Source organism: Hipposideros armiger, unplaced genomic scaffold, assembly GCF_001890085.2.
Source record: "Hipposideros armiger isolate ML-2016 unplaced genomic scaffold, ASM189008v1 scaffold_314, whole genome shotgun sequence".
NCBI lineage: Eukaryota > Metazoa > Chordata > Mammalia > Chiroptera > Hipposideridae > Hipposideros > Hipposideros armiger.
Window position 1 is genome coordinate 1,483,598 of NW_017731664.1, and position 16,438 is coordinate 1,500,035.

The 16,438-nt window shown below is 38.1% G+C and overlaps 1 protein-coding gene across 10 annotated transcripts in view; it reads left to right on the forward strand.

Annotated features, from left to right (window-relative positions):
- PAK3 (p21 (RAC1) activated kinase 3) overlaps positions 1-16,438 on the forward strand; it is a 362,804-nt gene that overhangs the window by 278,912 nt on the left and 67,454 nt on the right. For all 10 annotated transcript variants that reach the window (XM_019660229.1, XM_019660231.1, XM_019660232.1 and 7 more), the window contains 3 exons: positions 241-372; positions 1,226-1,391; positions 9,907-9,970. In XM_019660229.1, the coding sequence (XP_019515774.1) occupies positions 241-372; positions 1,226-1,391; positions 9,907-9,970 (362 nt within the window). The remainder of the gene's footprint in view (positions 1-240; positions 373-1,225; positions 1,392-9,906; positions 9,971-16,438) is intronic.

Here is a 16,438-nt window from a genome sequence, read left to right on the forward strand (position 1 = left end):
TATATATATATATATATATATACATATATATATATTCTTGCTGTTTATACCATGACCTGAATTTATCTCCGAATGTGGGTAAGTCCTGGCCACCAAACTGTAGATGGTTCCGCTTCGTTGTAAAAGATGCAGTTTCCTCCTATCCCAACATGTGTAAATATTTCATTTCCCTTGTCTCATTTCTGAAGGAAAACAATGAGGAGTTAATACCTGGTCTTTTAACTTTGTTTTCATCATAAGAGTACAAAAACAGCCTCAGAGCCTCCTTTGGCTCCTCCTGTGTCTGAAGAAGAAGATGAAGAAGAGGAAGAAGAAGAAGATGACAATGAGCCCCCACCAGTTATAGCACCAAGACCAGAACATACAAAATCAGTAAGTCACAAGTGACTATTTCCAAATTATTCAAACAATGTCCTTTGAAACAGTCATAGAGTCAGAATCCAGTTAATCAACTAGTGCCTGTTGAGCATCTACTATGTTTCCGGAACTTGGGGATACAAGATTAGCACATGAACATTAGAGAATAATACCAAAAAATATACAAATAAGTGCTACATTATAAATCTACAGCAGAGGTTAAGATAGAGAAGGAAATCCATGTGAATCAGGTAAGAAGACTTGCATAAGCAGAGGTACCAGTACCAGAATTAGTACAGTATGTATGGGGGGTCTCAAAAGACGAGCTCTTGAGAGCTTTCAAGGGCAGTGTACTTGAAGCAACTTAAAGTGATTTTTTTAATAGAAATGACTTGCCTTTAAAAATTCATTGAGGGTTGGGGGGGCAGGGTAGGAGGAGGGATGACTACGCATAACTAGAGGATTTTTAGGGCAATGAAAATACTCTGCATGATACCATAATGATGGATACATGTCATTATACACTTGTGCAAACCCGTACCCATAGGCTGTACAACACTAAGAGTGAACCGTATGTAAACTGTGCACTTCGGGTGTTTATGATGTTTCAGTGTAGGTTCATCAATTATAACAAATTTACCACAGTGTTGAGGGGATGTTGATCATGGGTGAAGCTATGCATGTGTGGGGGCAGAGCATGTATGGGAAATCTCTGTACCTTCCCCTCAATTTTGCTGTGAACTTGAAATTGCTTTAAAACTCTGTATTGCTTTTTTAAAAAATCTCACCGATAGTACAGTGTCTTGACTTCCTACTATTTTCTTGGCGTACTGCTTTAATTGTAGAACTTCTTTTTCTTGTTTTGAAGATCTACACCCGTTCTGTGGTTGAATCCATTGCTTCACCAGCAGCACCAAATAAAGAGGTCACACCCCCTTCCGCTGAGAACGCCAATTCCAGTACTTTGTATAGAAACACAGATCGGCAAAGGAAAAAATCAAAGATGACAGATGAGGAGATCCTAGAGAAGCTAAGTGAGTTTTTTTTTGCCATCATTACTTTCTTCATGGAATGGTTTCTCATAAAATAGAATGGGAATTGATCTTTTAGAAGTTCGAACCTGCTTCCATGGACTCCAGTCTCCCTGAAGTCATGATATGTAAAGTTTGAGATTCACAGTGTATTCCTGATCACTCTCTTCCTCGCACTCCTAAATTGACAGAAACTAAATATTTTCACTTGAAAAAAATCAATTAAGCTGAATATTTGACAAAATGAATTAAGCACTTTTATTTTAAGATTACACTCCCAAAAGGAATAAAATTTTCTGATGATGTATCTTATGATCATAGCCAAAAGGACCCCAACTGATCAATCATGATAGGTAAAGTCAATCAAAGCTCAACACAGTCGATCTAAACTGACAGCCACAATAATGTAGCCTTTCCCCTTAATTTAGGCGTATTTCTCTGTCGAGAGATGGCAGGGCCAGCAAATGCTAGCAGCCTCCTTCACCTCCTTCCCACAGTGTCATTAGTGTGTACATGCTTGTGCATATGCACACCAGTTTTGCATAACATTCCTCTTCCAGTTAGCTTTCTGGGCCACAGAGATTAAAAAGTATACATTTTCTTCTCAAAAGAGTCAAAAGTCTGTGAAATGTATTCATTAAATTCATACTACAAAAAAAAATCTAACAAATTGCTAGTTATCCAAAATCAGTGCCCCCAATCTAACACTTACTCATCCTTGAAAACTCAGCTCAAACATTGCCTTCTCAGGAAAGCCTTCCTTGTCTCTCCCAGTCTGAGGTAAGCGCCCTTCTTCTTTGCTACATTTGTGACAGCAAATACCACATCATACTAATCTGTCTCAAAACTTTCCTTAGACTATGAACTCCTCAAAGGCAGGGGCTGTGTCTTCTTTTCCTGCATGTGCAGCTCTAACAAAGTGCCTGGTCATAAAGGCACTTAACAAATGCTTCATGCAGAATGGATGAAAAAATGAGCAAATAAATATATTTTTACTGGGTTCCTATTTGTCTGTTTTATGCCATAATCTTTGGGTGAAACAATAGAAAAACAATTTCTTCCCATCAAGAACTTACAATTTTATTTGGGAGATAAGATTTAATAGTGTGATACAATTAGAGAACACGAACCATATTATTTAAAATTATATATATATATATATATATATATATATATATACATATATATATATATCCTCAGAAAAGGAAGAGAACAGTTTGGGCAGGCTATAAGTCACAGGAAGACTGCAGAAGTTGTCTGTCATAAAGCCATTTTGCCCTCTGGGGGACATTTGGCAAAGACTACAGATGTTTACTGTCACGACATATGGACTGCTTACTGGTATCCAGTGGGATAAGCTAGGGATGGTTCTAAATACCCTATCATGTAAACAACAATCCCCCTTCCTTTTCCCTCTGCAACAAAGAATAATTTAGCCCCAAATGTCAACAGTGCTGAGGTTGAGATGGTCTGCGCTAGAGGTATTTGGAAAGGCAAAGGTTTGGGTTGCAGCTGTCAATGAGTGCTCACAAATGGCATTGCTGGGCTTTAGCCAACTGACTTTACTGTACATGATGAACTATGCCTCTAGTGTGAATACCAACTATTTGACGTAACAACAATAGTAACAATTCCCATTTATTGAGCACTTTCTGTGCTGGCCACTTTACATACATTATCAGGTTTAATTTTCACAGTGATTCCTTCTGGCAGATTTTAATAGCCTCATTTTACAGACCAGTGAAAGTAAGTCTCAAAAAGCTAAAGTGACCAGGTTGCCAACCTAATGAGTGGCAGAGCCAGAGTTTGAACTCAGAGCTGCTTGCCTTTGAACTCACAGTATTCCATTACTATCTTTGAATATGCATATCCTCACTGTCTATATGTGGAAAAAAGGAAGGAAAAAATGAAAGGAATTGCCTGGATAATTTCAGATCAATTATTCAGACAGTTGCCTCAACTTTCTTCCCTACATTTTGGACATGTCAACATGACCTGAGAGTATATTAGATTTTTTAAATCTAACAACTTTGCTTTACTAAAATTGACTGTTATTTGGTATCTGTTTCAAATCTCAATAGATTTATTATAATTAAAATGCATGTCTAGCTTTCTTAAGTTTAGTAACAGGGAACCAAGCATTATTCTCTCGGCCAAAATCTTGCTTTCCTTGCAAACTTCAATGATGCTAGATATGTGGTCACTGTAATTTGTTGTTTACTCTGTCCTGAACTGAGCAAAATGATGCGGAAGAAAAAACTACCTTTGATTATATCCTAACTTAAGAATTAAGTGTTTTCTTCTCTCTTGGAGAATGCTTGGTCATAGAGAGAATCATTTTCCGTCTACCCAGTGGGCCACCTATAGATATAGGTGCTTACAAGACCTTGGCAGGGAGAATCGGCAGAGAAATGGGAAGTGCTTCCCAAGAATCAGGTCCAGGGCCGGCCGAGTGGCTCGTTGGTTAAGAGCTGGCTTGGGGCACCAGCTCTGAGCAGCAGGGCCCCGGATCGGATCCCACATGGGGGCCAGTGACACTGCCCTCTAAAGCTAAGATGCTGAACAACAGCTCGACCTGGAGCTTGGCTGCCATGAGTCACCGGCGACGGCATAGGCTGCAGCGCCTGCTGCAGTGGGCTGCCATAAGCTACTGTGAACGGCTGGCAGCCGGTGTGAGCTGCCAAGAGCTGCCATGAGCAGCCATCCAGTGGCCAGTGACCAATGTGCCTCACTCGGGAAGAGCGTAATGATGATACCAACATGAGCCAGTGAAACGATGTCCTCCTCAACTAGACTGAAGAACAAAAGGACAGCAACCTGTCTGTTCCCCTTCCCCCAATTCCCCAGCGCTGTTTCCCTCCCCCAACTCCCCAATAAAATCTTAAAAAAAAGAATCAGGTCCAGGCTGAGCTATACTGCAAAGTCAGTCTTTCCTGTTCCTACTCTACCAGCAGCCTCTCTAGGTCTTCTCTCTGCCACTTACTTAATATGTGACTTTTGACTAATTATTTAACCCCTCTCAGCCTCAGTTTCTTATCTTTCAAATGGTGATATGAATCATAACTACAGAATGGATTTTACGTAGCTGTACCAATGGCTAAAAAGACAGGTATTGGAGTCAGACAGTCCCAGATTCAAATTACAAGCCCATGGCTACCAGCTATCTACTTTGGGCAAGTTATTTAACATTTCTGGCCCTCTTTTTCCTCACCTAAAAAATGGGGATAATAATAGTACCAAATTCATAGCATTATTATAATTAAATGAGAATAATGCATGTAAAAACCTCAGCAGCAGTACCTGGTACACAATAGGTGCTCAGTAAATAGTAGTAACTATTTTATTACATGAATATAAAGCCTTAATAAGATAGTACAATGGGACAGGCTTTGAAATGAATCATAACTGAGTCTGCACTATAACCTAGACTAGCTGTGTGTCCTTAGACAGGTGATTCAACTCTGAGCTTCAGTTTCTTCATCTGAAAAATGGAGATAATAACATTACCAATATAATATTGATTTTGTGAGGACTACATGAGGTGTAAAGTGTAAAACACCTAGCACAATAAATAGTAATATAAAATTATTTTTGTTTGTTTTTCAAAATGGGAGTGACCACATTTAAAAAAAAATGGGGCACAGTGTCTTCCAATGGGACACAATGTTTGAAACTACAAATAATTCCAGATATATATGGTCTCTGTACAGAAGTCATTGAGGATCTTGGAATCTAGGCCTTCATTTGAGCTTGGGGAAGAAATAGAAGAACCTGTTCTGAGAGGTAAAGGAAATGGGGATGGGAGACAAGGAGGTAGAAGAATGACCTACAGCCTGTACCAGAGTGAACAATCCCTCCCAACATATCAGCATGGGGAAGAGGTGAGGGTGGCCTCACCTTCAGTCTCAGTGATTCAATTACTATGAGGTAGGCAACCCAGACAACAGAATCTCCAGGCCAGAACATGAGATCATTAGTGGCTGAAATGAACAGATCATCTTTCAGTTTTACACAGCCTGATAGCCTGAGTCTGGCTTGTTCATTGTGGTCTATCTGAATCTGTTGGAGAAAAAAAACGAACAAAATACATTTCAGTGAAAATATTCAAAAGACACCAACTGTCAGCAAAATTGTGCAATGCAGGAAATTTGTCTTTGGTGTCTCTCTTCTGGGCTCCACAATCACCTCCTCCTCTTGTCCCTCCCCTTCACTAGCATTCCCTATTCAGAACCCTTTCTCCTAATTCCTCCTCCAATAGAATTGATATTTAGAGAATTACTTTGCTTTTTCTTAAGAATCAAAACCTTCATTATGATAAAGCAATAATCCTTTAATAGTTGGAGTTCAACTTTAATAGGTAGGAGAATACATTGATGGGCTTTTCTGTCACTGAAATCACATCGTGAATCCTATACTTGTATTTAGTGATTCCTTAAATCCTTGTACATTAGAATGAACAGTTTATTTCTCATTTAGGAAATTACTTTAGTAGGAAATGTTCTGGTATTAATATCATTTATTTCCCTTTTGATTTTAAGTTGCTGATTTTTGTCACTTTTTTTCTATTGTGTCACAATGTTTTTTCCTTTCTTTATTAAAATTTATAAAAGCAAATTATAAAGGCTATGATGAAAGAGGTCACTTTAAAACCTTGTTTTGTGATTCAGAATTCTGGACAAGGACTCCTTGCCTAACATCAGTAGATGGCAGCACACACTCTCCTGTGAAGGGTTATGGGTATGGGGATAAAATTTTATTTGAATAGCAGTCAAATTCAAATGCAGGATCTCATCAAAATGGTTGTTTTTTGGTAATCCACATGAAAGGATTTATTTCCATGTTGTTGTTGTTTTTCCCTGCATACCATGGAAATAAATGCTGAATAATTTACTACCATAAAACCTCATTAACTGAACCCTGCCAATTGGAATTGGTCATAATTTAAAAAGTGGCTTGGACTGAAGTTTATTTGCTTTTTTCAGTCTGTGGAAAAGACTTTGCTCAGCAACTTAATAGTATAACTTCCTTAGAAGACTATAAACTACTTAATAAAACTATGATTTTAAGTGTCTTTAAAATCTTATTTCATTAAAAATAAGAAGTCTAGGCCCTTGCATATTAATAGTTGACTTGAATAAGGATAGTTGTCAGTGATGTGGAAATCTGTGAGAAAATTCGAAAAATGAAATAGCAACTTAGAAATTGTTAAACTGGTGTCATTCTATAGATATAACTCAAGTGAAATATATTTTCCAATCCCTGTCTTAAAATAGGGGGAATTTACAAAAGGAAATTTTATTTGAGTTGAATTCAACAGACTTTCAACTGCATTGTGTGAGGAAACACTGAGGATACACACATGAATAAGACACGGCTTCTGTCCTTCATACACAGTCTAAAAGGGGATGTCAAATAAATAGATGTAAATATATGGTGTATTAAACACAGAGAAAGACAGTGAGAGCAAAAGCAAGGGACACTGAGAGAGAGAGAGAGAGAGAGAGAGAGAGAGAGAGAGAGAGAGAGAGAGAGAGAGAGAGAGAACGAACAGTATTAGTACAGACAGAGAAGGGATATTATTAATTTTACCTAAAAGAATCAGGGCAGGCTTCCTAGAACTGGTAACATCAAAGCGGAGTTGAAGAATAAATAGGAACTTGCTGGGAAGAAAACTGAAGAAACACATTACAAACAGAGAATAGCACATAAATAAGGTATGAAGACATATACCTAGGATTTGTAACTTACTCAGTGTCGCTTGAATATAGAATTGGTGGTGAATGGCAGGACTAGAGTTTTAGGAGTGGAGACTAAATTGTTAAGCAGGAGCTGATCATGAGCTACAATCAATTTGTTATGGTCAATGCATAAGGCTCTAGTAGGGAAGTGGTGAGATGATCATGGAAAATAAAGCAAGATCTAGCTCATGAAGAGCCTTGTGTTCTATGCCAAGGTGCTTGAGCTTTACCCTGTAGGGATTGGGGAAGCATCAGGGACTCCTCAACCAGACAATCATTTGATCAGGTCTACACTTAGAGCATCCTGACCGAGATGTGAAGCCTAGATTGATGAGGGCAGAGGATGGAAATAGGGAGTCCAGATAGAAGCCTATTGAAATAGCCCAGACAAAAAATAATGAGAGCTCAACTAAAATAGTGGTAATGAGGGAGGGACAGATTGACGTAGGCCCAGGAAACGGTAGGCAACTTCATGTGGGGAATGAAGGTAAGGGATAATTCAAAGTTGATTTCCTGATTTCTGACTCAGGCTACTGAGTAGACGGATGGTAGTGTAGTTGACTGAGATTGAAAATATGAGAGAAAAAGAATTTTAATACAACTCACATATTGTGTAAGTCTTATTTAATCTAACTGAAACATGGACTTCTATTACAAAAAAAAATGACAACAACAACAAAACAACCTGATGAGCAAGCCATAGTGAAACATTTTAATTAATTATTTTTTTCAAGCTATACTATCTAATGGTAGGTCTAAATTAAGTTGTTCACTAGCCCAGAAAATTGAACATTGTCTAAATTAACATGAGGTATTATATGTAGCACACAGTTTAGTACTTGAATGAATATTTTCTTGTTCTTATTCATTTAGTCAACAAATATTTTTTCAGTGGCAGCCACTATTCTAGGCACTGAAGTTACAGGGATTAAAAGACAAGGTTCCAGCCCTCAAGAAGAAGCATGTAAGTCTCATTAGAAGGATCAGAGAAGACTTCACAAAGGAGGATGACATATATTTAAGTGATAAATAAGAATTCATGGGTTAAATAGGAAAGGGAAAGGGGGAGTATCTGCAAAGACTTAAGCCTCTGATAATGATAGTATTACTAGGCTATAAAGTAGGAGGGTTAGAGAAGAGAGGAATATGAGATTAGACTGGTTATATAGGAGCTAGATAGTGCTGGGTGGTAAAGGGCTTTCTATGTCAGACTAAGAAATTTGAACTTGATCCTGTAGTGGAGAAGAACTTTTGAGGTATTAAGAAAAATGGATCAAAATCACTCTTTAAGTGGGTTTATCATACATTTCAGTTCACCCTGGAGAATCTCAGTTTATGAATTATATAGTTACCTTATTCCAAAGGCACTGTGGAAGAGGAATTAGAGAAGGTGGAGTTCAGAGGTAGGTAACAACTAGTGTCATTGTTTGGACAAGAGATGTTGAGGGACTAAATAATGACAGTGACTCTGGATATGAAGAGGAGGGGATGAATAGTAGTGATAATCAGGACATAGAATCTATAGACCTTCTCTTGATTACTTAACCTTCTCTTATGTGTAAATCTTGTTTTGTTAACTGGCTCTACACTTCTTTGGGACAGGGTCAATGCAAGTAAGATATAACTCAAAGGTAATGATACTGATGTGTTTGCTTCCAAAAAGAAAGAAGGAAGGGTCAGGGGCATCCAAATAAATAATTTCCTCCAAAGTAGAATCTTTGAAAAAGTGCACCCTTATTCCCATGATTCTATGGCCCAGAATTTTCCTACACTTATTTGAGGACTGCATTGAAAAGTCAGTGTCCCTTCCTCTGGATTTATTCTGAGTTGTGGAAAGTATTCATCTTCTCAGTGGTGGATTTGATATTTTGAAGTAATACAACCAATATTTTTTTCCATATTCAAACTTGATAAACTAATGGTTTTATTGTGTGGCTTATAAACTTGCTCCACGTTTGGAGCAATCTATAGAAACAGAAAGTAGATTAGTGGTTGCCTAAGAATGGATTAAGAAGCTGAGGTGGATGAACAATGAGTGATAACAGGTACAAGGTTTCTTTTTTGTATGACAAAAGTGCTGTAATATTAGATCATGGTAAAATTTAGTAAATTTGTAAAACTCTAAAAATTTACTAAAAGCCATTAAATTGTACACTTTAAACGAGTTAACTTCATGGTATGTAAATCACACCTCAGTAAAACTGTTGAAGATGATTAGAGTATTAGTAGGTACAGGGATGTATCCTTTTTTAAATCGTGAGTCTCATTACTTTATCATTAAACTTTGTTTCCATCCCTGTCCCCATTGTCCCTAGCACAGTACTTTACTGGGTACATAACAATAACTCCATAGATATTTATCCAGCATAATTGAATGTAGTGCAGTGCTCAATCTCTTCCTGTTTCAGAGAAGATAGTGATTTTATTAAATAATATGTACAAGTTCTTAGATGATTTTATCTTCTAATTTACAGTTTCATTTTATTGGGGCTTCTAATAAATGTTGAGTTGTGACCAGTCCTTTTTTTCCCCAAACATCATCAATTTTGAATATAAACAGCATGGTTTTTCTACTACTTTAATTAATCTATTATTATTTGTTACTTTAATAAAATATATCATTATCCATATACATTATAGAAATCACATGGGAAAATTGTTCTAATATTTTATTTATCATTGACTCTGGCTTCTTAATTTTTCATATTATACAAAGATAAATCAATTGATTTTAATTCATCTCTCTTGCTCCTTTTCTTCCTCCCCTGCCCCCCACTCAGGAAGCATTGTGAGTGTTGGTGACCCAAAGAAAAAATATACAAGATTTGAAAAAATTGGTCAAGGGTAAGTGATTGTTATTTGAAATATCAAAAGGTAAACACCTGAGATATACATTAAAATCCAATAACACCTTTATTTCTGGTAAATTATGCTTCTCATTTGGTAGGTCATATTCATGTTTCGCATCCTCAATGTTAACCTTTCTGGTTGACAAACTGACTGTTAATTAACCAAGGAACATACTCTGCTGTAATCTTCACTATTTTTGAGCTGACAGTGAATTTTTTAGGGACATTTTGATCACACATAGTTACAAGATTCAAACTGATTTCTCTAGAAAAGTAGTAAGGGTATAGAAATGTCTAGTTTGTATGAAAACCCCCTTTATCTGTATGGGTGTTATGCTTAGGATCCTGTTTCATTGTCAAACAGAAAAGTGACAGAGTGAGTGTAAGGAAAGTCCTTATTTAATGATCCAGAGATGGACAGAGTTGATTATCTCAGTTAGGAGGAAACTGATCAATAATCCCAAAATGAGATGCAGTGCATCATTTTCACCTACTATACTCATTAAGAATAAAGTTTCCATGTCAAGATGACAGAGTAGGTATGCGTTGTGTTTGCCTCCTCTCGTGACCACACCAAAATTACAACTAAACTACAGAACAACCATCATTGAAGCCTAGCTGAACTCAAGTCCTGCCTCTAAGAACATACAGAAGAATTGACCTCGAGACTGGTAGGAGGAGAAAATGCAGAACAGGCTGGCCCCACACCCCTGTGTGACCTTTAATATTTGGGAGGGATATCTCAGCTGCAGGGGTCCCCCCTGGAGGAGCCAGGGGACACAGGCCCACACAGTGATCCTCAGCTCAGGGTTCCAGTGCCAGGGAGAGAAGTTCCCATAACTTCTGGCTGTGAAAACCAGCAGAGATTGTGGCTGAGTGAAGCAGGGCAGCTGGAGTTCCCTGAGATCCTCTTATAGGGCCAGTGCACAGACTTACTCGCTGATGGGTTCACTCGCTCTGAGCTCCAGTGCAGGGGCAACAACTCACAAGTTGCTGGGGATATACAGGGAGGAACTGAATCATCTGGTTGCAGGGTAAGTGCTGGAGAGGCAGCTTTCTCCCAGACAAAAGTGCTGGTAGAATCCATTGTTTATTTATCGAGAACTCCCCCTTTGTGGTGTGCAGACATGGGCACCACCATATCTGAGTCTCCAACAACATTGCTAACACTGTTAATCACCTGCCCTTGTGATTCCCTGACACCCTGCCTCACCCAACTTTGGGGCATACCCAACACTGCCAGTGGCTTTTCCATATAAACAGCCTGTCTTGATTCATGGTACAGACATTCCTAAAATATCTAAAAGGTTCACAAAACCCAAACAAGCAGCACCTGGCTTTGGCATGTCCCCTACCACTTGCTGAGAAGCCCAAAGCCTGGCACTAGTGACATCCAGCATCAATTCACAACTGGGCCTCTCAAGGCACCTCCAAGCCCAGCATGTGTGGTGGCCATCTGCATATTACTTTCTGGCTCATGCCAGGTGGCCCTGAGCAGGGCACAGGCTTCAGCTGTACTTGTCATGTGGCGGGGGCTCCTTCAAGATGCCTCAGAGCCAACATGCCCAGTGGCCAGCTATGGACTGAGCCGGAGCATAACCCGGCCACCTCCAAGAACAACACACCCAAAGGGCAGGCTGCACAGGTACCAGAGCCCCACTAAATAAAATCTTCCATAGAGTCAGACCCTGCACCACAGCTCCTCCATTGTAGCCAAGGCCAGTCTTCACAACCAATCAACCCTTGGTTCAGTCCTTCCCATTGGTGTGCCAACAGCAACCAAGGTTCAACTACAACAGGTGGGCTCACACAACCCACACAAGGGACAAGCCTGGAGCACCCAGCTCAGGTGACCAGGCAGATTGTGCCACTGGGCCCTACAGGACACCTATTGCAAGGGCCATTCTATTAATGGGCGACATAGTAACCCTACCTAAAGCATAGAAACAAAGTCAGGGAGGCATCCAAAATGGGGAGACAAAGAACATGTCCCAAATAAAACAACAGAACAAAGATCCAGAAAAAGAACTAAACAAACTGGGGACAAGCAACCTACCAGACACAGCGTTCAAATCACTGGTTATAAGGAGGCTCAGTGATCTCGGAGTACTTCAAGAAAGAGATAGGAATCATAAAAATGGAGATCAAAAACATTAAAGAAAGAACCATTCAGAAATAAAGAACGCAATAATTGAAATGAAGAATACATTAGAGGGAATCAACAGTAGAGTAGATGAAGCAAGCAGAGGATTGAATCAGTGATTTAGAAGATAAGGTAACAGAAAACAGCAAATCAGAAGAGCAAAAAGTATTCAAAAAATGAGGATAATTTAAGAGACATCTGGCATAATATCAAGCATACCAGCATTAGCATCATAGGGGTACCAGAAGGATAAAAGAGAAAACAAGGAATTGAAAAACTATTTGAAGAAATAATGATGGAAATCTTCTATAACCTGGTGAAGGAAATAAATATAGAAGCCCCACAAGTGCAGAGAGTCCCAAACAAGATGAACCAAAACAGGCCCACACCAAGACACATTATAATTAAATTGCCAAAGGTTAAAAACAAAAAAAAAACCCACAAAACAAACAAATCTTAAAAGCAGCAAGAGACAAGCAGTTAGTTACCTACAAGGGAGCTCCCATAAGACTGTCAGCTGATTTCTCAACAGAATTTTTGCAGGCCAGAAGTGATTGGCACGAAATATTCAAGTGATCAAAAGCAAGGAACTATAACCAAGATTACTCTACCCAGCAAAGCTATCATTTAGAATTGAAGGACAAATAAAGAGCTTCCCAGAAAGGAAAAAGTTAAAGGAGTGCATCACCACCAAACCAGTATTGCAAAGTATATTAGAGGAACTTCCTTAAGATGAAAAAAAAATTAAATATGCATAATAAAATGACAATAAATACAAATCTATCAACAATTGCTTTAAATGTAAGTGAATGAAATGCTCCATTCAAAAGATAGGGTGACTGAATGAGTAAGAAAATAAGACCCTTACATATGCTGCCTACAAGAGACTCACTTCTGATCGAAAAACATACACAAACTGAAAGTAAAGGGATGGAAAAAGATATTTCATTAAAATGGAAACAAACAAAAACTGGTGTAGCAATACTTATAACAGATAAAAGAGACTTTAAATCAAAGACTATAACAAGAGACAAAGAATAACCTAGTAATCCCACATCTGGGTATTTATCCAAAGAAACTCTAAACACTACTTTGAGAGGATGTGTGCATCTATATGTTAATTGCTGTATTCTTTACAATAGCTAAGATGTGGAGGCAGCCTGGGTGTCCATCAATGGATGAATAGATAGAGAGGAGGTGATACATATGTACAATGGAATATTGAACAGCCATGGAAGGGAATGGGTTTTTGCCATCTGTGGTGGCATGGATTACCTGGAGGGTATTGTGCTAAATGGGGTATATCAGACAAAGTCAGATGCAATGTGATTTTCACCTTTATGTGGAATCTAAAGAACAAAATGAAGAAAGAAAACAGCAACAAACTCAGAGATACAGAGAACATTTTGCTGGTTGCCAGATGGGAGTGGGGTTGGGGTAGGTGAGTGAAAGAGGAGAAGGGATTAAGAAGTACAAATAGGTTGTTACAAAGTAGTCTTGGAGATGTAGCATATAGCATAAGGAATATAGTCAACAATATTGTAATGACTATGTATGGTGTCAGATCGGTACTAGATTTATCAGGGTGATAGATGGGAGGGAGTTGTGGCATGGTGAAAAAGGTGAAGGTATTAAGAAGTAAAAATTGGAAGTTACATGGGGATGTAACGTAAAACATAAGGAATATAGTCAATAATATGGTAATAACTATGTATAGTGCTAGGTGGGTGCTAGAGTAGTCAAGGGGATCACTTCTTAAATTATATAAACATCTAACCACTATGCTGTACACCTGAAATTAATATAAAATAATATTGAATGTCAGCTGAAATTGAAAATTTTTAAAAACAGGGGAAAGATGAAGGGGAATAAGACTTTCAAATTTCTAGGTATAAAACAAATAAGTGATGAGGAGTTAATTTACAGCATAGGGAATATAGTCAATAACATTGTGAGGGCATGGTACATTGTCAGATGGTTGCTGGACTTATGGTGATAATTTTTAGGTATGTAAATGTTCAATGACTATGGTGTACACCTGAAACCAATTCATGAGGTGTGACCAAGCAACAGCATGAATCTTTAAATTTAAAAAAATTATTACAGTAAAAGACACATTGCCATTAATCCCCCTCAAATACTCTCCCTCACTTCGAACACATTTATACCATCGTTCTTGCCACCTTCTGAAGCAATTCTGGAAGTCCTCTTTCGTGATTGTCTTTAGTTGTGCTGTCGTGGCTGCCTTGATGTCCTGAATCGATTCAAAACGATTACCTTTCATGGTCATTTTCACTTTGGGGAAGAACCAGAAGTTGCATGGTGCCAGATCCGGTGAATAAGGTGGATGAGGACATACTGTAATGTTTTTTTTTTTAATTTTTATTGGGGAATTGGGGGGATAGGAACAGCGCTGGGGAATTGGGGGAAGGGGAACAGACAAGTTGCTGTCGTTTTTTTGTTCTTCAGTCTAGTTGTGGATGACATTACTTCACTGGCCCAAGTTGGCACCATCATTGCGCTCTTCCCGGGTGAGGCAGACCAGTTGCCGGCTTCTGGACGGCCGCTCACTGCGGCTGCTGGCCGCTCACGCTGGCTGCTGGCTACATACTTTAGAAAGGGGCAAGAACGATGGGATAAGTGTGTTCAAAGTGAGGGGGAGTATTTTGAGGGGGGTTAATGGCAATGTGTCTTTTACTGTAATAATGGTTTTATTTAAACATTCACCTTTTATTTTGATCACACCTCATAATGTTGTGTGTTAGCTATATTTTAATAAAAAAATCTTTTAAAAATAAAACCAAATTTTATACTTTAAAAAAGAACAAAGTTTCCCACGTCCCACTACCAGAGACCTTATTCAGAAATATGGAATGGGGACCAGGGAACTGAACTTTGGAAAAGTTCCTCAGATAATCTTGATCATTAGCTAGACATGGGAACCATGGGGCTAGATCATTCACTAAAGCTAAAGGTGGAAATTGCCAGTTCAAGAAGTCAGCTGTAATTTGGGATGGTTCTGAGGCCGCAATGTGAAACTCTGCTGAAGGGCCTGAGTAGGCAATGGTGATTGAAAAAGGGAAAAGTTTTGTTTAAAGAGAATTGAAGTGCTCTTAAGGGCTGGTTTTTTTTTTGTTTGTTTTTTGTTTGTTTTTAATGAGGAATGAGACAAGATATTTAGATAAACCAATTACTATATGTCAGGAACCAAGACAGTACTCCAGAGGTCTCTTGGATGAGACAAGGTGCTGGGAAGGATCGGATACAGCTAATGTACCTGAAAAATTGTGCTAGCCCCTCAGCCAATAGAGTTTTTGTATAAGGGAATGTACAATTTCTTCAAGCAGTTTACTGCTTTCTCTAGGATTCTTAGGTTCAGAAAATTATATATTATTTATAAGCTTTACTATTCTACATGATTTTGTACGTTATTGGATTCTTCCCCCTGGGTTTTTTGTTTGTTTGTTTGTTTGTTTGTTTGTTTGTTTACTAAAGTTTCTTTTGAAATTGCCAACTTATCTCAAGTAATAAGGGAAACCTTCATTAGACATTTTGATTAGAGGGAAGCAGGGAATATAATATAACATATTTCAATAAATTTTGTATCAGTTACATGTTGACATGATACTTTACATACATTCTTTAAAATAAAACATATTAAAATTAATTGCACCTTTTAAACTTTTAAAATATACCTCTCAGAAATTTTAAAATATGACTCACATTATATTTCTAATGGGCAGTGCTGCTCCAGTTATAAGCTTAAATATGGAAGTTATTTATTCATGAAGTGTTTTTTTTTCTCAGAGTTGTTTTTTGGGGCATGGGAAATCGATGTTGTTATAATTTTGTTTTGATTATTCATTCCCACTAGAACCCAAGTGAGCCAAAAATAGCATTGAATTTAAAAAAGAATAAAAGTAAAAAATGGTTTCAAATATCTCCCAGATTCCAGGTAATGAATCAAGACTGATTTCTGCAAGAACAAAGATTAGGCCACCAAGGGACTGCATACCAAAGAGATTTCCCATCTTAGTTGTTATATATACTTCTGACCGCTAAAGGTGCAAAAGGAAACATCTTTATTTCTACATAGCTTTGTGAAGTCTTTATAATCTACAATGAAAAATCAAAGTAGAAATCTTGCTTGCCGCTGCAGAAAGGTCTGTTTTAAATTTCCAGAAAGTGCATCATTTTTTTTTATAGATGGGGTAGTTTTTTTAATTTTTTTATTGGGGAATTGGGGGGATGGGAACAGTGCTGGGGAATTGGGGGAAGGGGAACAGACAAGTTGCTGTTCTTTTGTTCTTCAGTCTAATT